This window comes from Papio anubis, chromosome 20 (genome assembly GCF_008728515.1).
Source record: "Papio anubis isolate 15944 chromosome 20, Panubis1.0, whole genome shotgun sequence".
In the NCBI taxonomy this organism is placed as follows: Eukaryota; Metazoa; Chordata; class Mammalia; order Primates; family Cercopithecidae; genus Papio; species Papio anubis.
In genome coordinates, this window is record NC_044995.1 from 23261258 (window position 1) to 23287415 (window position 26158).

Below are 26158 nucleotides of genomic sequence, written 5' to 3' on the forward strand. Positions count from 1 at the left end.
CCTAAAGTTTCTGACAGTCTGGTTTGACTACCTATGCTATTTTTTTTTTTTTTTTCCTTGAGATTGAGTCTCGTTTTGTCACCCAGGCTACAGTGCAATGGCACAATCTTGGCTCACTGCAACCTCCGCCTCCCAGGTTCAAGCAGTTCTCCTGCCTCAGCCTCCCAAATAGCTGGGACTATAGGTGCGCACCACTACACCCAGCTAATTTTTTGTATTTTTAATAGAGATGGGGTTTCACCATGTTGGCCAGGCTGGTCTCGAACTTCTGACCTCAAGTGATCTGCCCGCCTCAGTCTCCCAAAGTACAGGGGTTACAGGTGTGAGCCATTGCACCTGGCCTACTATCTTGAAGTCTCCTGTTTGCTTGATTTTTTAGAGATGGGGTCTTACTATGTTACCCAGGCTGGCCTCGAAATCCTGGGCTCAAGCGATCCTGCTGCCTTGGCCTCCCAAGCTAGGATTACAAGTGTGCACCACCACACCCCACCTCTTGAAGTGTTATTAATCAAATAAGAAAGTGTTTAACTTTTATAATGATAACTTAAAAACATAAGTAACATTGTAAATGTAAACCACAGGAGCAGCATTAAGAAGGTGGCAAATGAGAGAGGCATAATGCTTTTGTAACTTGACATAGCTGAGTTTCATAGCTTCAGTAGGGAATAAAGTTTGCTATCCGGATTTCGTTTTAGTAACAAATTATAGAAGTAATTTATCAAAGCAAATCTATAAAATGTGTAGATTTGTAATATCCAGAGACATACAAATACGTTCATGTAGAAAAAACAAGAATTTATATGAGTATGTAAGGGGAAAATTAGCTTTAATCTCAAGAATACATTTTGTACTGATGTAAAGGTTTGTCCAACTTACTCTGGATAAGGGTCGGGAACATTAAATCTCTTACATAGCAGCTTGTCAGGGTGCCACTCAAACGTGTCTCGGGTGAGCTTCCCAAACATCTTCATCTTCACGGCCGACTGCTTGTCCCCAACATCATTCTGGGAAAAGACATGCATTTTGTTTCATCAAGTGGTTGCACCATAGACCTGACTGCTCTCCCATTTAAAATTTTCAAGCAATCTTCTAGAAATGTGAAAAAAGTTTGTGCTATAACATTTTTGCTCCAGTACATTGGAAACTAGGCATAAAATGGTTTCTTATTCTCCTATACCATGTATGTTTTGATCTTCTCACCGAGGGATTAAAAATATTTGGCTCGGCTGGGTTTGGTGGCTCATCTCTGTAATCCCAGCACTTTGGGAGGCTGAGGTAGGCGGATCACCTGAGGTCAGGAGTTCAAGACCAGCCAGGCCAACATGGCGAAACCCCATCTCTACTAAAAATACAAAAATTAGATGGGTGTGGTGGTGAGCACCTGTAATCCCAGCTACTTGGGAAGCTGAGGCAGGAGAATTGCTTGAAGCCAGGAGGCGGAGGCTGCAGTGAGCTGAGATCGCACGACTGCACTCCAGCCTGGGCGACAGAGAGAGATTTCATCTCAAAAAAAAAAGAAAAAACACTTTTGGCTAGGCAGTGCTTTAATATTAAAGTTCACCAGGTAAGGGACATGATGACAACAGACCTCTTGGTCTCGAGGGACTTCAACCTGATCTGAGTCATCCTCCTCCTTGGCATGAGTGAACCTAGAGGACAAGGTCGAATGGGAAGACGCGTACAGCAGGGCTGCCCGGGCAAACTCATCCCGCTCCCGGCCTCGCTCCCACTCTGTCATGCTGGGGTCCAGACAGCGTTCCAGAGCATCTGCGGGGCAGAGAACAGGAAGCGTCTTCACTTCTCAGAAAAACATGGGGCTTACAAGAGAACATCTGCTGGGCACCACTGTATATTTCCTAAGTCCTTATCCTTATTTTTATGACTATGGGAATGGTGAGGTATTTGGCAGGTAATACTGTTCTTTCCTTCAAAATTGTGCTTTTTCAAAAAAAAATGAGGCCAGGCGCAGTGGTTCATACCTGTAATCCCAGCACTTTGGGAGGCCAAGACAGGTGGGTCACTTAAGGTCAGGAACTCGAGACCAGCCTGGCCAACATGGTGAAACCCCATCTCTACTAAAACTATAAAACTTAATTGGGCATGGTGGTGCACACCTATAATCCCAGCTGCTCAAGAGGCTGAAGCAGGATAATCGCTTGAACCCGGGAGGTGGAGGTTGCAGTGAGCTGAGATTGCAGTGAGCCAAGATCCTGCCACTGCACTCCAGCCTGGGCAACAGAGCAAGACTCCATTCAAAAAAAATATATATATTATTTTTATATTTTAAAAAAAAAATATATATATATATATATTTTTTTAATATAGGTAGGATCTCACTATGTTGCCCAGACTGGTCTTGAACTCCTAGGCTCAAGTGATCCTCATCTCAGCCTCCCAAAGTACTGGGATTACAGGCATGAGCCACCGTCCCCAACCAAAATGATGCTTTTATTGAATACTGTCTACCAAACATAACAGAGAAAACCATGTGGGAGACTAATGCTTGGTTAAATCTTTAGCAGTAAGGAACCTGTCACCACTCCCAGACAGTGATAAGTTGAGCCCAACCACATCCTGACGTTTTGGCAGAAAAACACTTTTTCACTAACCTTTTTTTTTTTTTTTTTTCCCTGAGACGGAGTCTTGCTCTATCGCCCAGGCTGGAGTGCAGTGGCACGATCTCTGCTCCCTACAAGCTCCACCTCCCGGGTTCACACCATTCTCCTGCCTCAGCCTCCCGAGTAGCTGGGACTACAGGCACCTGCCACCACGCCCGGCAAGTTTTTTGTATTTTTAGTAGAGACGGAGTTTCACCGTGTTAGCCAGGATGGTCTCGATCTCCTGACCTCGTGATCTGCCTGTCTCAGCCTTCCAAAGTGCTGGGATTACAAACGTGAGCCACCGCGCCTGGCCCACCTTTTTTTTTTTTTAAAGCAAATAAACATTAGTGATGTAGGTTCTTAGTACAGAGTTAAGGCACAGTAAATAACTTTACATTCCACAAAGATCTGCTTTTAAAAACTAACCCTGTAATTTACTGATAACCTCTCACGAGGACTACTGCATACAACAGCAACCCCTTTCCTCATTCTTGCCATATTTACTTCAAAGATCACAAAGTGATTGTTTATCCTCTGTAACGGTTCAATAGCTAACTATTGTTTTAAGTCGAATTTAAGACTATGAGTCAGGAGTGGATGGTTAGGATCTTTGGATAAGGTGGAAGATGATGTTGATATGAAATGTGAAATGCAATGCTTGTAGCAGTCAAGCACTTGCAAACACCAAACGACCTGTAAGCACCGGCCACCGCCAGTTGTATTCTCTACTTAAACAGCTAGCTTTGGCCTGAGATATGGAGGAAAATAAGCTAACTGTTCTTGCTTTCTGAGGTCAACAGCCTTTGCACTATTTGCAGCAGGATAAAGCAAAAACACTGACAGAACGGGATACCTCAACTGTAAATATGAGTCTAGGATGAGAACAGTGAGAACGTGACCCCGCCCTGGTCGAGATGTGGGAGACCCAGGCCCAGCACCTACCTTTCTGACCCTGTTTCATGTGTACTAAGAACTCTTCGTATCGCTTTTGCTTTTCCGGATCTTTGGCGAAAGGCTTGAAGTTGCTGGCTTTCAGGGTGGCCGTCCCACCACCTAATGCCACGTGCCAAGAGCAGTGCCCAGCAGCTGCTGCAGGGGAGGGCTGGGCTCTGCTGCTCTGGGCGTTCTGGGCCAGACTCCTGGCCTTGAGCTGAGCTGCTTTCAGGTCAGTTGCCTGCTTCATTTCTTTGATTCTCTCTTTATCTTTTTGGGACAGAAATTCTAACACTGAAGTAGCTGAGCCTAAATAAACACAGTAATTAGAAGAGATGAAAATTTCGAGTCATAAAACAACCACATTTTCATTTCTCTGTACATACATTTCAATATCACAAATTTACATAATTGGGGATGAGTATTTTATGTTTAGTGTTTCATTTATGTTCATATATCTTTGTGGACTAGACAGTGAAAAATGAGATTCTTTGTTTTTGTTTTTGTTTTTTTTTTTACGGAGTCTGGCTCTACTGCCCAGCCTGGAGTGCAGTGGCACAATCTCAGCTCACTGACTGCAACCTCCCGGGTCCAAGCGATTCTCCTGTCTCAGCCCCCCGAGTAGCCGGGACTACAGGCACGTGCCACAATGCCCGGCAAATTTTTTGTATTTTTAGTAGAGACAGGGTTTCATCATGTTGGCCAGGCTGGTCTCGAACTCCTGACCTCAGGTGATCCACCCGCCTCGGCCTCCCAAAGTGCTGGGATTACAAGTGTGAGCCACCACACCTGGCTGAATCCTATGTTTTTTTGGAGACATGGTCTCGCTCTGTCACCTGGACTGGAGTACAGTGGTGTGATCATGGCTCACTGCAACCTCCAACTCTCGGGCTCAAGTGATCCTCCCACCTCAGCCTCCTGAGTAGCTGGGACCACAGGCACACACCACCATGCTGGGCTACTTTTTATATTTTTTGTAGAGACAGGATTTCGCATGTTTTTCAAGCTGGTCTCAACTCCTGGGCTCAAGAGATCATCCCACCTTGGCCTCCCAAAGTTCTGGGACTACAGGCATGAGCCACTGAGCAAGGCGAAGATTCCTGTTTTATAGTCAGCAAAAATGGAAGTTAACACATGCACACTTACAGGGCACATGAGTGGTTCCAGGATGCGGAACCTGACATCCCCGGCTCCAGACCTGCAGTCCGCCACCACTAGCCCTGATTCCGAGCGCAGCTCCCCAGCAAGCCCTCACTAATGGCACAAACACTCATGGGTGCCAACTCCACGCCAGGACCTGGCCCAGGAGCTCGGAGGGCAGTGGAGACAGGAAAGAAGGAGCCACACGCCGGCCCTCAACAGAGGAGGGCTATGAAAAAAATAGGGCGGCCGGGCGCGGTGGCTCAAGCCTGTAATCCCAGCACTTTGGGAGGCCGAGGCGGGTGGATCACGAGGTCAGGAGATCGAGAACATGGTGAAACCCCGTCTCTACTAAAAATACAAAAAACTAGCCGGGCGTGGTGGCGGGCGCCTGTAGTCCCAGCTACTCGGAGGCTGAGGCAGGAGAATGGCGTGAACCTGGGAAGCGGAGCTTGCAGTGAGCCGAGATCGCGCCACTGCACTCCAGCCTGGGTGACACAGCGCGAGACTCCGTCTCAAAAAAAAAAAAAAAGAAAAAAATAGGGCGACGTGACCGAGCGGGGGCTTGCGTGAGCGGGCTGGCAGAGGGGGCAGGCAGATAACCAGCTTATATGGTGGTCAGGGAAGGCTGGAAGAAGACAACATTCGAGATAAGTTCTAAGCTAAAAAAAAAAAAAAAGCCAGATTCACAAAAATGTGACGGAAGAACAGAGAGGGAGGAACAGCAAACACAAAGGCCCTTAGGCAGTGTCATGGGTGACGGCGTGTTCACGGGAGGAAAGGAGGAGGAAGCTACACTGCGGGAGGGTAAGGGAAGGTGGTGGATGATGCAGCCTGAAAGGCAGGCGGGGGGCCGCACAGGGCCTCGTGGGGAGCCTGGAGGTTTCTATAGGTGGGGGAGGTGCTGGCTGGTATAGTCGGCCTCATCCAGCTGCTGGTAAGGAGAACAGACTGCAGGGGGAATGGACAGAAACAAGGAGACTATCAAGGAGGCTGCTGCAACGGTCCAAGTGGAGGGGCGGGGCTCACACCCGGAGGTCACGGAAATGCAGATGAGTAGTGGACGGAACCCCGACACATTGTGGGTAGAGCTGAGAGGACTCACTGAGGGCCAGGAGGGCCAGGGAGGGCGGGGAAAGACCAGAAAGAGAGGAGTTAAGAATTAGGCCTCCAACATTCCGGTCCGAGCAGTGGATCACGGTGGCACCATTTCCTGAGATGAGAAGACTTAGATGAGGAAGCGCAGTGTGTGATGGGGGGGTGGGGAACCAAGGGCTCTGTTTGCCAATTATAGGAGACACCTATTGGATTCCCCATGGCAGTGAGGCTCGAGCCCCTGAGAGTCCAAGTCCACCTCTCATGGTGGGTCTTTTCTGCTGCACCCTGCAGGGGATTCTCCATGTCTTTCCAGACTTTCAGACGCATTCATCCCTTTCAGAGTTTCCGGAGAAGAGTTACACAACGCGATCCCCAAGAGGAAGAAAACGTACTCTCCCAGGCTGTGCAGAGAAGGGGAAAGCACCTTAACCACCTTAACCACATTCCCTGATAATTATCACAAGTCTGAAAACAGCTGAGCTTACAATAAAAGTGATTTGAATGACATCAACCAAACTGAAGGTGGAAAAACAAGCCTTGGCTGGGCGCAGAGGCTCACACCTGTAATCCCAGCACTCTGGGAAGCCAGGAGTTCCAGACCAGCCAGGGCAACGTAGTGAGACCCTCATCTCCATTAAAAAAAAAAATGTTTAAATGTGCCAGGTGTGGTGGTGGCGCATGCCTACAGCCCCAGCAACATGGGAGTCTGAGGTGGGAGGATCGCTTGAACCCAGGAGTTCCAGGTTATAGAGAGTTATCACTGCCTTCAGCCTGGGTGACAAACCCAGACATTATCTCAAAATAAATAAGTTTAATAATAAAACTTAAAAAAAGAAGTAAAAGCTATGCACACTATTACGTATGCCATTTACAATAAATAGTGTTATTTCCACAGTTTGGGAATACAAATTCACATAAAAAACTTCAGTGGGAAAACAACTTTCCATTTTTATTTTGATAACTCAAGTTATGTGAAATGTAATGATTTCAGTCTTTTCCATGGCACATACCTTGAATAGGCGTCTCCCCAAGCAACTCTGCCCGTTTGGAGGCATTCAGTTGGTGCTTACTGTGTGTCCCTGGGTCAGGTGTTGCCTTTCCAGCTGACTCTGATAACACCTGCAGTAAGTGTGAGTTCTCGGAGGTGGTGGCCACCATGGGTCTGAAATAATGCACTGGTCGATAGTCTCTTGGCAACTCTGGAGGTGGATAGATCTTAACAAAACAAGACAAATCCCAGAAAATACAGGCTGCAAGATCATGTTTGATTTAATCAGGAAAACCTGTTACCTCTGAGCCTTGTTAACCCCGCCCCTTCCCGGGTTAACACTCAGCAGGCAGGTAGCCCAAGAACAGGCTGGCCAGAGGTCCAGCCAGCATCCCCTCTGGACCGGAGGGTCACGAGAGCCACTGTGTTCCAGTGGTCAGGCATTTCGAATATCCTCCTACCCATTTCTACAGAAAGAAGCTAATGTGCCTGTTTCATAGGATAAGAACAATAAAGATAACAATAGATCATAAATGTCAGGGCTTAGAGGTAGGGCTGGCCCACTGTACATCGGAAAATTTAGAAAAGTACCATTCAAAGCATGAAAGAAAAATAATAGCAGAGCACAGTGGATCACGCCTGTAATCCCAGAATGTTGGGTGACCAAGGCAGGTGGATCACCTGAGATCAGGAGTTCAAGACCAGCCTGGCCAACATGGTGAAACCCTATCTCTACTAAAAATACAAAAATTAGCCAGGCGTGGTGGTGGATGCCTGTAATCCCAGCTACTCGGAAGGCTGAGGCAGGAGAATTGCTTGAGCCTGGGAAGCAGAGGTTGCAGTGAGCCGAGATCGCACCACTGCACTCCAGCCTGGGTGACAGAGTGAGACTCCATCTCAAAAATAATAATTAATAATAATAACTGTAGTTATTTTTAAATTCAGAATTCCTTTTTCTAGTTATGTTTCAGTTGTGAATTGAAGCTTCAGGCCTTCTTTTTTCTTTTTTTTGAGACAGAGTCTTGCTCTGTCGCCCAGGCTGGAGTGCAGTGGTGCAATCACAGCTCACTGCAACCTCCACCTACTGCATATGCAATTCTCCTGCCTCAGCCTCCCGGGTGGCAGGAACTACAGGCATGCATCACCATGCCTGGCTAATTTTTGTATTTTTAGTAGAGATGGGGTTTCACCATGTTGGCCAGGCTGGTCTCGAACTCCTGACCTCAAATGATCCACCCACCTCAGCCTCCCAATGTGCTGGGATTACAGGCGTGAGCTACCATGCCTGGCCTATTTTTTTCATCCAAGATATTACTATGAATAATGTGAGTAGAGCCAAGAGGACCTGGCCCAGGACCTAGGAGGGCAGTGGAGACAGGAATTTAAATTTAGTTGACAAAAGTGAAATGAAAATCTATTTGGGAAATTTGGGGATTTTTAATACTGACAGGCATGAATGATGGCACAGCAGATAAGGTAAAGGAAAGTATTAGATATTGTTAAATAACTGCATTAAATGGTCTCCATTGCTCTTGGTCTAACAAACCCCCATGTATTTGTTATTTAAGCTATTATCTAGACTTTTCTTTACTATTTTCCCCCCAAATTCACACTGAAATATTCTCTAGGTTTTTAAGCTATGTGAAAGCTCAAGTCCATGATGAGGTAACCCTGTAGCTGAAAGCAGTGACCCCTCTCTCCCAGCCCCTCTCTCCACTGGCTCTCAGGTCCAGGTGCACGCTGGACTCGCCTGAGGAGTTGTAACTATACTGATGCCTGTGCCCCACCCCAGACAGTATGCTATAACTGGAGTTCCCCAAGCTCCCCAGGTGGTTGTTAAGGTGCAGAGCCTGGCTCGAGCCCTTGGCACAATGAAAGTCCATGAAACAGTGGTGTTATCATTGTCAAGAAATCCTGTTTTTTTATCATCTTAGCCTTGTCACCTTCTGGAGACACACCCCCAAATCAGCCAGAAAACACTCATGTTACCACCACACAAAAACCCAGAGGAGCATGGCAGAAAGGAGGAGTGTGTCCACAACTTCTCTATATCCTCCATGGGATTCAAAGTATTTCTTTTTTTTTTTTTTTTGAGACAGGGTCTCACTCTGTCGCCCAGGCTGGAGTGCAATGGCGCGATCTTGGCTCATTGCAACCTCTGCCACCCAGGTTCAAGCGATTCTCTCTGCCTCAGCTTCCTGAGTAACTGGGATTACAGGAGCTCACCACCACGCCCGGTTGATTTTTGTATTTTTAGTAGAGACGGAGTCTTGCCACATTGGCCAGGGTGGTCTCAAACTCCTAACCTCAGGTGATCCACCAACCTCGGCCTCCCAAAGTGCTGGGATTACAGGAGTGAGCCATCACACCTGGCCAACTGATTTTTTTTTTTTTCTGAGACAGTTTCGTTCGTTGTCCAAGCTGGAGTGCAATGGTGCGATCTCGGCTCACCGCAACATCCACCTCCCAGGTTCAAGTGATTCTGCCTCCGCCTCCCCAGTAGCTGGGATTACAGGCATGCACCACCAAGCCCGGCTAATTTTGTATTTGTAGTAGAGACGGGCTTTCTCCATGTTGGTCAGGCTGGTCTTGAACTCCCAACCTCAGGTGATCCGCTCACCTCGGCCTCCCAAAGTGCTGGGATTACAGGCATGAGCCACTGCGCCTGGCCCTGATATTTCTTTTTTTTTTAATGCTTCTTTTTTTTTTTGAGACAGAGTCTCACTCTGTCGCCCAGGCTGGAGTGCAGTGGTGCGATCTCGGCTCACTGCAAGCTCCGCCTCCCAGGTTCACGCCATTCTCCTGCCTCAGCCTCCGGAGTAGCTGGGACTACAGGTGCCTGCCACCACACCCGGCTAATTTTTTGTATTTTTAGTAAAGACGGGGTTTCACAGTGTTAGCCAGGATGGTCTCGATCTCCTGACCTTGTGATCCACCCGCCTCGGCCTCCCAAAGTGCTGGGATTACAGACGTGAGCCACCGCGCCCGGCGGCCCTGATATTTCTAACATAGAATGTTTTTCTAGACAATCACTAGTAACCAGGCTGTTGTTTTTTGAAAACAAAATTTACTTATCTTTCCCGTTGTTAATAGAACTCAGATCACATAGCAGCAAATATTTTAAGAACTAAACCAGTAAAAAAAAAGAAAGAAAAAAAGTTTTTCTTACTTTCTTAGAAGACAAAGGTTTAGAAGCCAAGGAAAATCCATCCAAAATTTTGCCAATGTATCGAAGGTCTTTCTCTGATTCTACAAAATGATGTCATAGATTAATTCCAGAAGTAGAGACGATCAGAATAAGACAGAACACGTCAGCGTTTTATGTTACCTCTAAGAACGTAAATAGCACGTGTCATACCTGCTATCACTCAGCAGCAGCAGTAAAGGGAAGAACGAGTGGCAAGCAAAGCCCCACGCCTCTGTTGACTCAGTGACTGGGACCCAGCCCACACCGCCCTCCACAAATTGGGCTACCCAGGTAACAAGGCTGCGGTCCTCCAAGACAAGTACATTGATGTGACTTTTAGAAAAAGTACCTTAGGGGCACCAAAGGATCTACCCCATGGAGTAAAAGATCAAGAAAAACCACCAAGAGGACAAGTATGGAGAAACACCCAAATCACACCTGTGAGTGCGTCATGTGTAGAACTAGGTGAAGAACTGCAGGGTGACTACCTGGCCATCTCCTTAGCAACAATCCAAATAGGGACGAAAGGCAATGCCACCAGGTTGGCCTGTAATCTTTAACAAGACATAAAGATCACAGACATAGGACACTGAATGACCAATGCCCTCTGACCTGGAGGTGGATTGTCTCCTGGTCATAGGGACAACCCCATCAACAAAATCTCTTTGATTTCATTCTCAAAGTTTTCCTGCATGTACTGGTTATGCCAAAAGTCCGTATAAATGAACTGTATTCTCTGCACTCAAAAGCCCCTTCTATATGACAATCACGAGCTCTTTCACGGGCTAGGAGCTCGGGCCTGAAGCAGGAGCAGACCGCAGTGCAGATGAGCTAAGGCTTTTAGCTACTCATCACTCAGCACCACCGCATCTCTCCCCTCCCCACAAAACCATCCTTTGTGGCCGGGCACGGTGGCTTAAGCCTGTAATCCTAGCACTTCGGGAGGCCGAGACGGGCAGATCACGAGGTCAGGAGATCGAGACCATCCTGGCTAACACAGTGAAACCCCGTCTCTACTAAAAATACAAAAAAAAAAATTAGCCGGGCATAGTGGCGGGTGCCTGTAGTCCCAGCTACTCAGGAGGCTGAGGCAGGAGAATAGCGTAAACCCGGGAGGCGGAGCTTGCAGTGAGCTGAGATCCGGCCATTGCACTCCAGCCTGGGAGACAGAGCGAGACTCCGTCTCAAAAAAAAAAAAAAAAAAAAAAAAAAAAACCATCCTCTGTGCTTTGACTCATGTTGGGCTCTTTTTCTTTTTTTTTTTTTTGAGATGGAGTCTCACTCTGTCACCCAGGCTGGAGTGTGGTGGCAGGATCTCGGCTCACTGCAACCTCTGCCTCCAGGATTCAAGTGATTCTCGTGCCTCAGCCTCCCGAGTAGCTAAGATTACAGGCGCCCACCACCACACCCAGCTAATTTTTGTATTTTCAGTAGAGACGAGGTTTCACCATGTTGGCCAGGATGGTCTGGATCTCCTGACATTGTGATCTGCCCCCCTCGGCCTCCCAAAGTGCTGGGATTACAGGCGTGAGCCAACGCACCCAGCATGTTGGGCTTTTTTTTAAGCTTCTAGAACTTACTAAAATTCCTTCAGGTAATGTGGGATTCAATTTCACATTCTTGGAATCTGCATTCTCTCAAAACCCAGAAATTTCATGTTTATGAGTTCATTCTGAAGAATTCTGAATAAATAAATGTGCATAAAGACAGAACCAGAAAAATATTCATTATAGCCCTATTGATCATGGGGAAAAAAAAATGAGAATTTAAAAATCAACCATGGCCAGCTGTGCTGGCTCACGCCTGTAATTCCAGCACTTTGGGAGGCTGAGGCAGGCAGATCACTTGAGGTCAGGAGTTCAAGACCAGCCTGACCAACATGGTGAAATCCCCGTGTCTACTAAAACTACAAAAAATTATCTGGGCGTCGGCACTCTGGGAGGCCAAGGCGGGCAGATCACCCGAGGTCGGGAGTTCAAGACCAGCCTGGCCAACATGATGAAACTCCATCTCTACTAAAAATACAAAAATTAGCTGGGTGTGGTGGCAGGCACCTGTAATCCCAGCTACTTGGGAGGCTGAGGCAGGAGAATCGCTTGAACCCAGGAAGCGGAGGTTGTGGTGAGCCGAGATCAGGCCATTGCACTCCAGCCTGGGCAACAACAGCAAAACTCCTTCTCAAAAAAAAAAAAAGAAAAAAAATTAGCTGTGTGTGGTGGTGCACACCTGTAATCCCAGCTACTTAGGAGGCTGAGGCAGGAGAATCACTTGAACCCAGGGGGCAGAGGTTGCAGTGAGCCGAGATCATGCCACTGCACTCCAGCCTGGATGACAGAGTGAGACTCTGTCTCAAAAAAAAAAAAAAAAATTTTTAAATGTAAAAAATCAGCCGTGGAGACTGGGTAAAATAAAGATAGATTCACTGAATAGAAAACCATACAGTGGGCTGGGCGCAGTGGCTCACGCTTGTAATCCCAACACTTTGGGAGGCCAAGACGGGCGGATCATGAGGTCAGGAGATCGAGACCATCCTGGCTAACACGGTGAAACCCTGTCTTCACTAAAAATACAAAAAAAAACTAGCCAGGCGTAGTGGCGGGCGCCTGTAGTCCCAGCTACTCGGGAGGCTGAGGCAGGAGAATGGCGTGAACCCGGGAGGCGGAGCTTGCAGTGAGCTGAGATCGCGCCACCGCACTCCAGCCTGGGCGGCTGAGCAATACTCCGTCTCAAAAAATTAAAAAAAACCATACAGTCAAAACTACAGATGTCATGGCCCTGCAGGGTGGAAGAGAGGAAGCTGGGGGAGAGAGGTCACAGCAGAGAGGGACAAGGAGACAAGGACAGGCTTGGAGCATGGTGGACGGAGTGGGAACCAATCAGCTGGGGGCAAAGCTGGTGCATGAGGGAAAAGTGAAAGATGTGACTCAGCAGGCAGACTTAAGTATATGTCATTACATATGATTATTAGAGGATTAATAAATTAATGTTATTAATATGTTGTTATAATATTGAATGTCATTTATACTAACAGAGATACAGGATATTATCAATTTCATTCTCCCACCATTTTTAATAAATAATAATTAACATATCTATACATTATTATGTAATATATCATATGTTACATAATATACTGAGTATTGATATATTATATAAAATATAAATCATATATAATATATAATGGTATATTGATAATATAGTATTTAAATTAAATAGTATATTATGATATACTAACATATCTTCATTTAAGTTATATAAAAATAATTCATAGTTTGGGAAGAGAAACCAGAAACTATAGGGAGGCAAAAGGAAGAAGGCTCTGAAGCTAAATGACTCAGGGGAGAAAAAAAGAAAAAAATCGGAAGGAAAAAAAAAAAAGGAAATAAGTACTAGCAACCCACTGACCGCCCAGAGGTTAAGTCTCCTAACACGGGGTACAGATGCCCTTCCAGTGTCCTGTGTAAAACCCTGGGTTCCCTGTCACACCATCCCAGTCAAGTGACACATGACTGTATGACAACCAAAGAACAGTAGGTGCCACTTCTTCAGTCTTTGGGGCAGGTGCTATGCCAGACACTAAGTTATGCCACTTAATCCTCACAACCACCTCTGGAGTGGATTTTATCCTCACTTTACAAATGTGGACTCCGATGCCCAGAGAGGTTATGAGCCTTGCCTAAGGTCACAAAGCTGGGCAGTGGAGAGCTGGCATCCAAACCCAGGTCTGACTGACTCCAAATCACATGCTGCTAATACCGACTCTACACTGTCTGGCCCTGCACCTTTTCTGGAAACAACTGAAATGTGACTTCGAACCACAAGATCTGATACCCCTTGAAATTTCAACACAGCGTGAAGTTAAAGCTGTGTTGAAAGATGTCAGTCTCTTATCCCAAAAAGAGCCTCCTCAGAGCCAGAGACTCAAGGGAGAAGATGGACTGGGCGCCCAGCTCCATCTTGCTGCAGGCTGTTGGTGTACCTGCCTCCTGGTCCCCTGGCCTGACCTTCTAACCTGCCGCATGTATTGGCCTCCTTTGGCCGCCTGCCCAGTTCCTCTAACTCTGGGTGCTTCCCTTTGACCCGCTGCCAGCTCTGATCAGCCATTTGGTCACTGGTCCAGGCATTCCTCTTTCCCTGATTACAGACCTCTCCCTCCTTCCCACCTGGGCCCCACCTTGACAGCTGGCTTTGGCCTTGGCCAGGTCTGAATCCTGCATTTGTTTCACTTCCCACGCTGGGCCTCGCTTCTTTGTTTTGTTTCTTACCATGTCTTTGATCAACAACAGAGGCTGGTGCTCCTGTACCACTCTTGCAGCCCCTCCTTCCTGATACCCTGACACTAGATCCTGCCATTAGGTTTGCGTCTGTCGAATTACCTTTCTGGTTTTTATACTGCCTGGGTGCTGTCCAGCCATAGAGTCCGTCTCCAGGCTCCTCGTCCTTCAGAACAGTGTCATACTTGGATAGAGTTTCTGTGGCATAGATATCATCATCTTCCTCTTCCAGGGCACCCACACCAAAAGCCTTTAAAAAACAAGGTTTCAAATTGAGTACAGGGGTTAGGGTATGTCTGGGATCTTCAGGGATAAAGCTACTTTAAGGATGTGACTGGAAACCACGGTAGCACTTCAAGATCACCAAGAGAGAAGGGAACGGGGGTCCCAGATCAACACACACACAAGATTTTTGGAAAACAATGACCAGAGGTGAAATCCCACGTCCCCAGTGCTAACGCTGCCCTCCAGTCCCCACAACAGCCATGGCTCCAGGTCCCAGCACAGGACGAGGAGTGGAGAACAAAGCTAGGCAGCAGTGCAGGGGTGGAAATGTGGCTTCCAAGAGGAGAAAGGCAGAAATGTTCATCAACTGATCAATGCGGCCCAGGCCAACGCTGGTGGCCAGGGTCTAAGGACCGCCGCTACTCTACTGCCGGCTGGAAGAACTCCTAGTCTCTACGGGAAGGGGCCTCTAACAAGTAGCATTTTTGTTTAAAAGACTGAAAAAAAAAAAAGTTTATAAAAAGAAAAGGTGGCCAGGCGCAGTGGCTCATGCCTGTAATCCCAGCACTTTGGGAGGCTGAGGCAGGTGGATCACCTGAAGTCAGGAGTTCGAGACCAGCCTGGCCAACATGGTGAAACCCCACCTCTACTAAAAATACAAAAATTAGTTGGGCATGGTGGCGCATGCCTATAATCCCAGCTACTTAGGGAGACTGAGGCAGGAGAATCACTTGAACCCGGGAGACAGAGGTTGCAGTAAGCTGAGGTCGCAGCACTGCACTCCAGCCTGGGCGACAGAGCGAGACTCCGCCTCAAAAAAAAAAAAAAAAGAGGGTAAATGGCAAAGTTACCATTTTTAAAATACATTTTAAGAAAGAACCTTTGACCTGATTCCACTTGAGGATTAGGGGAAAAAAAAGAAAATAAAGAACTTCTAAAAAGAAAAAAGAAAGTAGACTCATTTATCAATGACTCCCCCTTTACAAAATAGAAAATAAGGCCGGGCGCGGTGGCTCAAGCCTATAATCCCAGCACTTTGGGAGGCCGAGACGGGCGGATCACGAGGTCAGGAGATCGAGACCATCCTGGCTAACACGGTGAAACCCCGTCTCTACTAAAAATTACAAAAAACTAGCCGGGCGAGATGGCAGGCGCCTGTAGTCCCAGCTACTCGGGAGGCTGAGGCAGGAGAATAACGTAAACCCGGGAGGCGGAGCTTGCAGTGAGCTGAGATCCGGCCACTGCACCCCAGCCTGGGCGGCAGAGCAAGACTCCGTCTCAAAAAAAAAAAAAAAAAGAAAAAAGAAAAAGAAAATAGAAAATAATTTTACCTGGCCTGAAATTCCCAATTTTCTTCCTTTATTCAGTCCAATTTCTCCAAGATCGCCAGCTCTCTCAGAGCCACCACCGAAAAGATTAAAATGTTCTCCCGAAGTTCCAAACAGTGCCTGGTGAGGATCCAGGCCCTTGTAGGCCAGACCATGCACATTATCTTTAGGTGTGAAATCCACAGGTGTGACATCTTTGGGTGCAAAGGTCACATTATCAGGCAAGTAGTCATCATCTTCACCCTATTTCAGTTTAAAGTGGAATGAAGGTGAGTCATTGCATGATGCAAAGTAAACCCACAAAATACTAATTGAAAATGCAGTGATTAATGCCACACACAACAATTAGCAAACTTTCATTGGTGCTGTTACAAATGACTAAATCACTTTCCGGCACAAAGGATGTTAACACCAACTTCATTTTATGAAGCTGAACAGACCTGCGTGTCTGTGGTGCAGGCACATTGCTGAATACATATGTTGATATAATGAGGATGGCTTTAGGGCATGAGTATTTCACTGTACAGTGGTGGGATCTGATTTCTAAAATTGTCTCCAACCCTAAAATTTCACAATCATACAGAAACAGGTGCTATTGTACCAAACTGAAGGTCAGTGAGCCCGTGCAATACCTCAGATCCTTCCGAGCTTCCAGGGGGTAATGCACAGCCATAGATTTTGACTCCAGGATCTAGAAAAGAGATTTCAAATGCAATAGTCATGAGTGACTACAAATAGAAAACCCCGACCAGGCCGGGCACGGTGGATCACACCTGTAATCCCGGCACTCTGGGAGGCTGAGGGAGGATCACTTGAGCCTAGGAGTTCAAGACCAGCCTGGGTAACATAGTGAGATTCCAGCTCCACAAAAAATTACCAAAAAAAAAAAAAAAAAAGGCTGGTTGCAGTGGCTCATGCCTGTAATCCCAGCACTTTGGGAGGCTGAGACGGGTGGATCACGAGGTCGGAAGTTCGAGACCAGCTTGACCAACATAGAGAAACCCCGTCTCTACAAAAAAAAAACAGCCAGGCACGGTGGTGCAAGCCTGTAATCCAGCTACTCAGGAGGCTGAGGCAGGAGAATTGCTTGAACCCAGGAGGCGGAGGTTGCAGTGAGCCAAGATCGCACATTTGCACTTCAGCCTGGGCAACAAGAGCAAAACTCCAACTCAAAAAAAAAAAAAGACTCACTGATACTCTTCAGAGGTACATGGGTACATTTGTAAAATGTGCTACAGCATTACGGTCAGAGGCAGATCACTGGGAATTGTTTTAGAAACAGGGTCTCGCCCTGTCACCCAGGCTGAAGTATGGTGGCATGATCATAGCTCACTGTAGCCTCAACCTTCTGGACTGAAGCCATCCTCCCACCTCACTCTCCTGAGCCATAGCTGGGACTACAGGTGCACTCCACCACGCCCGGCTAATTTTTGTATATTTGGTAGAGGCAGGGTTTCACCATGTTGCCCAGGCTGATCTCAAACACCTGGGCTCAAAGATCCTCTCACCTCAGCATCCCAAAGTGCTAGGATTATGGGTGTGAGTCACTGCACCCAGCCAGGAATCAGTTTCTACCAGCAGTAGTGTGCTCAATGAGTAACCAATACTGCCCCACGTCATGAAGAACCCAAAAGAAATGACTGTTGCCCTCAAAAAGTCACTTACAGTCTGGCTGGGGAGACTTAGGGCAAGAAATAAGTAACAAGTAATAATGTTAAATAAACTGTGACAGTTTGGGGGAGGGTAGGAAACATGAACTCTCACATGCTGCTGGCAGAAGCATAAACTAACACAGCCTTTCTGGAAGCTGTCATGCGTTACACATAAAAAGCCTTAGAAGACGCACATACCACTGGGCCCAGCTATTTTGTTTATTGGAATTTGCAGTCATTAAAAAGTACGCTCTTGGCCAGGCACAGTGGCTCACGCCTATAATCCCAGCACTTTGGGAGGCTAAGGCAAGCGGATTGCCTGAGTGCAGGTGTTTGGGACCAGCCTGGGCAACACGGCAAAACCCTGTCTCTACAAAAAATACAAAAAATTAGCCTGGCATAGTGGCACATGCCTGTGGTCCCAGCTACTTGTGGAGCTGACATGGAAAGATCACTTAAGCCCAGGAGGTCGAGGCTGCAGTGTGCTGGGATCACACCACTGCACTCCAGCCTGGGTGACAGAGCAAGACCCTGTCTCAAAAAAAAAAAAAAAAAAAAAGTACACTGCAGCAGTGATACCAGTTAATCAATTAACATACACACCAGGTTTCTGTCGGCGTGGCCGTCTCTTTACTCGAGGACCAACTCCTTGTCCTTCTTTCCAACCCATTTTTCTTAGCAATTCGAAACCAACAGATAATCTAGGATAGCAAGGCATTGAAAATGAACTTTTCAAAGTAACATTAACGAAGAGTATGAAATGAGTGGTTTCTGAGTTCCTGCTCAGTCCCTAGGCCTGTCTGGCTTGGGCCCTTGCCCTCCCCCACATTACAACTGGCGTGACGCTGCCATTCCAGCCACAGCAGGCTGCAGTGGGGTGCGCGCCTGAACTGGGAAGTCAATCAGATGACCTCTCTCCTTTAGGATGGGATCACAGGGACTCTAGATAGTCCTTGCCAAGCATGTGGCCTGGGAATCCCTGAAGGTCTAAGGCTGTCGTATCAGGCCACGAGCCCAGGAGCACAACAAGGAGATACACAGAAAGTGAAGGAGGCAGGCAGAAGTGAGGCTATAAGGTCTGGAGGGATGGTGTGAGAAGTCACTGCAAATCCTAACAGCTCTCCAGCCTCCGCGAGCCCCAGCAGCACAGCTAGTGGCTGCAGTTCTTGATCTCTCAGTGCAGTGACAGTGCAAGATCCTTTAGGCAAAACCCCCTTTTTCACTGAGACTTTGAGCCTAAGAGGGCTTGTCTTACTTGCAAACAAACTACCCCTCAGCAAGAGAATCATACACATGCGAAACACCGGTGCTAAGATCACAACAGTCAGAAGGAAATGCTTACTTTGCTGGCGTTATGAGGTCATCAAGGAGGGTGGCTCCAGGAATCGGGGCAGTGGCAGCAGCCAACTGCCTGGCCTTTTCTCGTATTCTGTCTTTGGTTTTGGAGGCAAAATCGTCTGTGGTGACGATTGCTTTAGGTGCTATCCCAAATTCACTAAGATCCTTCAAAAAAATTCAAACAGAATTACATTATTTGGAAAGTGACTATACACAATACATCACATAGTTTGATTTCTGCTAAAAAAAAAAAAAAAAGTTAAAACTACAAACTTTAGGTCAGGATCAGCAGAGTGACAGATGTACACACAGACTTTATTTTTTATTTATTTATTTTTTGAGATGGAGTTTCTCTCTTGTTGCCCAGGCTGGAGTGTAATGGTGCAATCTGGGCTCACTGCAACCTCCGCCTCCCAGGTTCAAGTGATTCTCCTGCCTCAGCCTGCCAGGTAGCTGGGATTACAGGCACATACCACCATGCCCGGCTAATTTTTTGTTTTTAGTAGAGATGGGGTTTCACTATGTTGGTCAGGCTGGTCTCGAACTCCTGACCTCAGGTGATCCACCCGCCTCAGCCTGCCTCCCAAAGTGCTGGGATTACAGGCGTGAGTCACCGTGCCCAGCCTCACACTGACTTTAGAAGCTCATCCTCATACATGGTAAAGTCAGTGGCCAAGGTCAGGAGGGCATGAGAGTCACTACTCATTAGGGCTACCCTAAGCATGACCAAGCTGGGAAGATAGGAAGTAAGGGCCGTGTTCTTCTCAACGGTATCTCAAAGGTCAGCGTGCAGGGGACAAAGCTTGGAGTCCCAGCCAGCAAGCATTCGCAAGTGTGAGGGCCAGCCTAGAGTCAGATGCCTTTGCCTTTACTGGAGCAGATGTTGCTGGCGACCTGTCCAACCACTGTCATGCTTCCTCTTCCCTTGCAGGGTCCTGATGTTGTCTAGGTACCTGCCTTCCTCTGCGCCACCACACACTGCAGGAGTGGTACTCCTAGTGTTGGGGAGGCAGGACTAGGAAGTGGGGCTTTGTGTCTTATCTAAGCCAGTCTTTTTGATTCCATTTTCCTTGCCAGGGACTGCATTAGGAATGGGCACGTAAAACAATCTGTGCAAGCAAATGTAGAGAAAATTCATGGTAGGACTTATATGAAAGGCTACTTTTTTTTTTTTTTGAGACAGAGTCTCACTCTGTCGCCCAGGCTGGAGTGCAGTGGCACAATCTCGGCTCACTGCAAGCTCCACCTCCCGGGTTTACGCCATTCTCCTGCCTCAGCCTCCCGAGTAGCTGGGACTACAGGCGCCCACCACCATGCCCGGCTAATTTTTTGTATTTTCAATAGAGACAGGGTTTCACCGTGTTACCCAGGATGGTCTCGATCTCCTGACCTCGTGATCCACCCGCCTCGGCCTCCCAAAGTGCTGGCATTACAGGCATGAGCCACCATGCCCGGCCTACTTTGCTTTTAAGAAAAGAGACTGCCAGTTGCACACCTGTAATCCCAGCACTTTGGGAGGCCAAGGTGGGTGGATCACCTGAGGTCAGGAGTCCAAGACCAGCCTGGCCAACATGGTGAAACCCCATCTCTACGAAAAACACAAAAATTAGCCGGGCATGGTGGTGCGTGCACCTGTAATCCTAGCTACTTGGGAGGCTGAGGCAGGAGAATCACTTGAACCTGGAAGGCGGAGGTTGCAGTGAGCTGAGATAGCGCCACCACACTCCAGCCTGGGCAACAGAGCGAGACTCCGTCTCAGGAAAAAAAACAGAAAAGAAAAGGGACCAAAAGGAAGTTCTTCTCTTGGGCAACATCATCCTGGATGTGCTACCTGGAACTACTACAGCCATCTTGCAATCATGAGGAGAGGTAGTATAAGGACAAGCTGCCAGCAGAAGACTGAGAAGAGACAGCCTGGGGTCTCAGCACATCTAGACTTCTTGCTACATGAGATATGTTTCCTTCTAGATGATGCTACTCAAAAAAGGAAGGAGACTTCCTTCCCTCTAACCTGCAGCCTAATGCATGCTGATATAAATGTTTTGTTTAATCTTTTTTTCTCTTCAGCTTTTATTTTAAGTTCCAGGGTACATGCGCAGGATGTGCAGGTTTGTTACACAGGTAAATGTGTGCCATGGTGGTTTGCTGCACAGATCAACCCATCACTTGGGTCATAAGCCCAGCATGCATTAGCTATTCTTCCGGATCCTCTCCCTCCCTATTTAATCTTTATCATGAGTGAATCCACCACCAGATTTTAAGGGAGCAGAAGTTTAATTTTAGTGCAATCACTCATGGTTTTTTACTGTAGTGTGCCTGAGAGTTACTGTGGAAAGCTGCAGACCCAGCACCATGGATACTGAGCTTTTGAGGTAATGGAGGCTTTTCCAGTAAATTGCCTGTATATGACTTTCCCCTTACACTCTTGATTTTAGAAACTGGCCCCAGTATAAAATGCTTCTCCAATGAACAAGACTCTACTGATGTACAGGACACTGTACATCAAATACCTAAAAGATAAAGCCTTACAAACAAAGAGGAAATTGTACATCGGACCTTCTGGGGAGAGAGGAGGCACTTACAGCAACGAACTAGACCTTTCCCACCAGTGAACTGGCAATTAAAGTTTTGCACACCCACCTCTTCATCCATAAAATCTTCAGGACCAAGAACAGATTTGTCTGCTCTGTTCTGTCGTGAAGACACAAAGGTAGAGGGTGTCCATCCTGAAAAAAAAAGAGTTTAGAGCTTTACAATCCTAGAGAGTATTTGGGTCTATGAGTAAATGATTACATAACATGTATGGACTTGAAACTCCCAATCACTACAAACTCTTAGGTACTTCCCATCTCACTGCTTATATAGACATAATTATTCCACATAAATTTCTTATGAATCCCTGTATCCCCTGATGCAAAACTTAGTGGATCCATTAAGGTTTCCCCATAAGAAAGTGAAACCAAGAGAAGTAGAATTACACATTGAAAGTTAAACTGTGAAATGAACACAAGCAGATCTAAGCAGACAGTTGCAAGGTCACCTTAAAATGCAGGACCTGAGACCAGCAATCTCCACTGGCATATTAACTTTTCTAAAGAAATGATGTCATCACTTCGCAGCCTTTTGGCTAAGATCAAGTGTCAAGATATGATGTCAGGGTGTTTTAATCAGTCACAATGGATAAAGAGAGAGTCACAGAAGGAATCCAGTCAGGGTACCCTGGTACTCAATCTGGCTGGTCCAAGGGCAATGGCTGTGCCAAGCCCCCAGTTCCATCAGACACTGGAATCCTATAATTAATGGCCTTGTTCCCTGACCATGGTTACTGAGCATGTGCCATGTCTACAAACAGGGAACGCCCTGGAGGTCACATATGTCTGTAACCTCTGCCATAAAGTTGTTTAGTTTTCTCTAAGAGGGATGCATCTCCTTCCTGATTCTCTCCAAGGCTCTTGTGAGCTGAGGCACCTGGGGAAGGTCTACTCTCAGTCGGCGCACCACTGCACTAAAGCCTGAGCGACAGAGTGAGACCCTGTCTCAAAAAATAAATTAATTAATTAAATAAAATGGTAGGGCTGGGCACGGTGGCTCACGCCTGTAATCCCAGCACTTGGGGAGGCCAAGGCAGGTGGATCACTTGAGGTCAGGAGTTCGAGACCAGCCTGACCAACATGGTGAAACCTCTTCTAAAATACAAAAATCAGCCAGGCATAGTGGCGGACGCCTGTAGTCCCAGTTACTCAGGAGGCTGAGGCAGGACAATCGCTTGAACCCAGGAGGTGGAAGCTGAAGTGAGCTGAGGTCGCGCCACTGCACTCCAGCCTGGGCGACAGAGCGAGACTCCATCTCAGGAAAAAAAAAAAAAATGATAAAAGATCTAGCCCATCTTTTTCTTGATAATTGCTATGTGAGTTAATCAGTTCATCTTCCATGCTCACTTCAGCAGCACATATAATATCAGTTCATCTTCCATCCATAACTGAGATACAGAAAGCCATTTCTTCCAGTTCAAAAAAATGCTTCTAGATTAATACATCTTAAAACATACAATACTTTAAACAACTTGGCATTTATAAAAGTACATAACATACAAGATTTAACTGATTTTTCCCCAGGTAGAGAGCACTGAAGAGCCAGTCTTGCTGTAGTCCCCAGTGTCTGAAGAGGACACCTGGTGACTCTTCCCTCAGCACTAACGCCATGCTGGCTCCTTAACCTCTCTGACCCTTGGTGGCCTCATCTGCAAGATCCCTGTGACACCTGCCCTCCTCACTCACTCAGTCACGAGACACAGTCAATGATTAACTGAAAGACTCTAAGAGTATGTTGTGAATGGGAAATACTTGGAAACATTTATCACCTTACAATAAAACGGAAGTCATTATCATCATTTAATCATCTGATTAGAAGGTACGCATTTTTTACAAAGTGGAGGAAAACTCTTTCACCATCAGATTGCAATCAATGAACAAGACACAAGTTGACTCCGGAAACATCCAAATATCCAAAGAACACAAAAGGTTACAGTGTATGTTCAGAGAAAGCTGAGCTCAGTGGCTCACACCTGTAATCTCGGGAGGCCAAGACAGGCGGATCACTTGAAGCCAGGAGTTAAGAGACCACACTGGCCAACATAGTGAGACCCTGTCTCTACTAAAAATACAAAAAAATTAGCTGGACGTGGTGGGCGCCTGTAATTCCACCTACAAGGAAGGCTGAGGCAGGAGAATCGCTTGAACCTGGGATGCAGAGGTTGCAGTGAGCCAAGATCACACCACTGCACTCCAGCCTGGGCAACAGAGCGAGACTCCATCTCAAAAAAAAAAAAAAAGCAAGGGTGGCCAGGTGCAGTGGTTCACACCTATAATCCCAGCACTTTTGGAGGCCAAGATGGGCAGATCACTCAAGGTCAGGAGTTTGAGACTAGCCTGGCCAACATGGTGAAACTCCAGTCTCTACTAAAAATATTTTTTAAAAAATTAGCCGGGCGTAGCGGCACGTGCCTGTAATCCCAGCTAACTGGGAGGCTGAGGCAGCAGAATCGCTTAACCCAGTAGGTGGAGGTTGCAGTGAGCCGAGATCACACCACAGCACTCCAGCCTGGGCGACACAGCAAGACTCCAAAAAAAAAAAAAAAAAAAAAAAAAAAAAGCTGCCGGGTGGGGTGGTTCACGCCTGTAATCTCAGCACTTCGGGAGGCTGAGGCGGGCAGATCACGAGGTCAGAAGACCGAGACCATCCTGGCTAATACAGTGAAACCCTGTCTCTACTAAAAATACAAAAAAATTCGCCGGGCGTGGTGGCAGGCACCCGTAGTCCCAGCTACTCGGGAGGCTGAGGCAGGAGAATGGCGTGAACCCAGGAGGCAGAGCTTGCAGTGAGCCAAAATCGTGTCACTGCACTCCAGCCTGGGTGACAAACCGAGACTCTGTCTCAAAAAAATAAAAAATAAAAATAAAAAAAGCAAGGGTGAGGGAGAATCAATATTTTGATCATTTGCTTTAATGGTATAATAGCTATAATTAGGAAAATCATACCTTCTTTTGAGCCAACAGTATTGAAGTATCCAGCAGAGAAACCTCCGCTAAAGGCCCCGTGGAATCGTTTATACCTTCCTTTTTCATCTCTGACAGTCTGATCCTGAAGGGGGATTGGTTTCTTTGGTCTTTCACCTAAAAAAAAAAAAAAAAAGTTTTTTAAACTTAAAAGAGAGAAGGAAATGGTCGGTTCTAATTTAGGGAAAATGTCACTTTTTAAACTAATAAATTGTTTACTTCTTATAACTTCAAATATAACCATTTAAATTGTTATTCCTAGACTTTACTACTTTATACAGCCTAAACAATAATACATTTTATAAGCTTATGTTAGAATGATTGCCTGCTTTTCCCACTAAATTCCATTACAAAACCTGCTCAACATGGCAAAATCCCGGCTCTACTAATACAAAAATTAACCAGGCGTAGTGGCGGACATCAGTAATCCCAGCTACTCAGGAGGCTGAGGCAGGGGAATCGCTTGAACCCGGGAGGTGGAGGTTGTAGTGAGCCGAAATCACGCCACTGCACTCGTCTGGGAGACAGAGTGAGACTGTCTCCCAAAAAACAAAAACAATTATATTGTCAGGAGAGTTCAGACAGATGAAATTGAAATCTGGCTTCAAATGAAGGGCGCAGAAGCTGGGGTGGCACGTGGCAAGGAGAGAAACACTTCCATTCCTCTTCTAGAACTTCACACCATCTCTGGATCCGGAACTTTTTTTTTTTTTTGGTATTGCCCATTTTCCCCAACTCCTAAGAGTTTCCTTAATTTCTGTGCATCTCCTGATTCCAGTGTTCTTTAAACCTATTCCTTTTCCTACTTTGTTGAAAGGGCTGGGTTGTGACATCACACAAGCAAGGGAATTTAACCTAATACATTTTAGGCCTAGCCAAGCAATTTCTTAGGTTTAAAGTCCCAGGTACTATGGCACAAATTACTGCCTCATTTTATCAACTGCAATTCAAAATCCTGAATTTATTTAATTTTTAAAAAAAATATACCAAAAAAAGCAAGTTATTTTCAAAGGTTCACAAGAGGAAGTAGGTTATACAGTAGTTAAGGGTATGAGTTAAGGGGTGAGAGTCACAGTGGTCTGGAGTTTCAAGCCAGCTCCCTTTACTGGCACTGGACTTCGGTCAGCCTTGACTCTCTATGCCTCAATTTACTTATCTGTAAAATATAAATGGCATTAATGGTAACAGCTATTTCATAGAGTTGTTATGCAAATTAAATGCCTATAAAGTACTTAGCAAGAAGAAGGAGACACAAGAAATACTTTATTTTATTTTATTTGAGATGCAGTCTCTGTCGCCCAGGCTGGAGTGCAGTGGCATGATCTTGGCTCACTGCAACCTCTGCCTCCTGGGCTCAAGTGATTCTCCTGCCTCAGCCTCCCAAGTAGCTGGGATTACAGGTGTGAGCAACCACGCCCAGCCAAGAGCCCAGGTTTAAAGACCTAGAGAGATCTGAATTCAAATCCCCTTCTACTGCTTGTTAAGATTTGTCATCAGCTGGGCGCAGTGGCGCATGCCTGTAATCCCAGCACTTTGAGAGGCTGAGGCGGGTGGATCACCTGAGGTCAGAAGTTTGAGAACAGCCTGGCCAACAGGGTGAAACCCCATCTCTACTAAGATATAAAATATTAGCCAGGCATGGTGGCAGGCACTTGTAATCCCAGCTACTTGGGAGGCTGAGGCAGGAGAATCGCTTGAACCTAGGAAGAGGTTGCAGTGAGCCAAAATCATGCCATTGCACTCCAGCCTGGGCGACAGAGTCAGATTCTGTCTCAAACAAAAGAAAAAAAAAAAAAAAAGATTTGTCATCTTGAACAAGTTACTTCATCTAAGCCTCAGC

At 46.6% G+C, this 26158-nt stretch overlaps 1 protein-coding gene across 1 annotated transcript in view; it reads right to left on the bottom strand.

Moving 5' to 3' along the window:
- Positions 1-26158, bottom strand: part of GPATCH1 (G-patch domain containing 1) — a 47941-nt gene that overhangs the window by 15328 nt on the left and 6455 nt on the right. The window contains exons 2-13 of the mRNA XM_021930975.2: positions 24301-24435; positions 21404-21489; positions 18768-18928; positions 18029-18126; positions 16406-16464; positions 15777-16016; positions 14323-14470; positions 9929-10008; positions 6782-6986; positions 3543-3842; positions 1589-1767; positions 877-1004 (exon numbers count right to left, since the gene is read on the bottom strand). Coding sequence (XP_021786667.2) covers positions 877-1004; positions 1589-1767; positions 3543-3842; positions 6782-6986; positions 9929-10008; positions 14323-14470; positions 15777-16016; positions 16406-16464; positions 18029-18126; positions 18768-18928; positions 21404-21489; positions 24301-24435 — 1819 coding nt within the window. The remainder of the gene's footprint in view (positions 1-876; positions 1005-1588; positions 1768-3542; positions 3843-6781; positions 6987-9928; positions 10009-14322; positions 14471-15776; positions 16017-16405; positions 16465-18028; positions 18127-18767; positions 18929-21403; positions 21490-24300; positions 24436-26158) is intronic.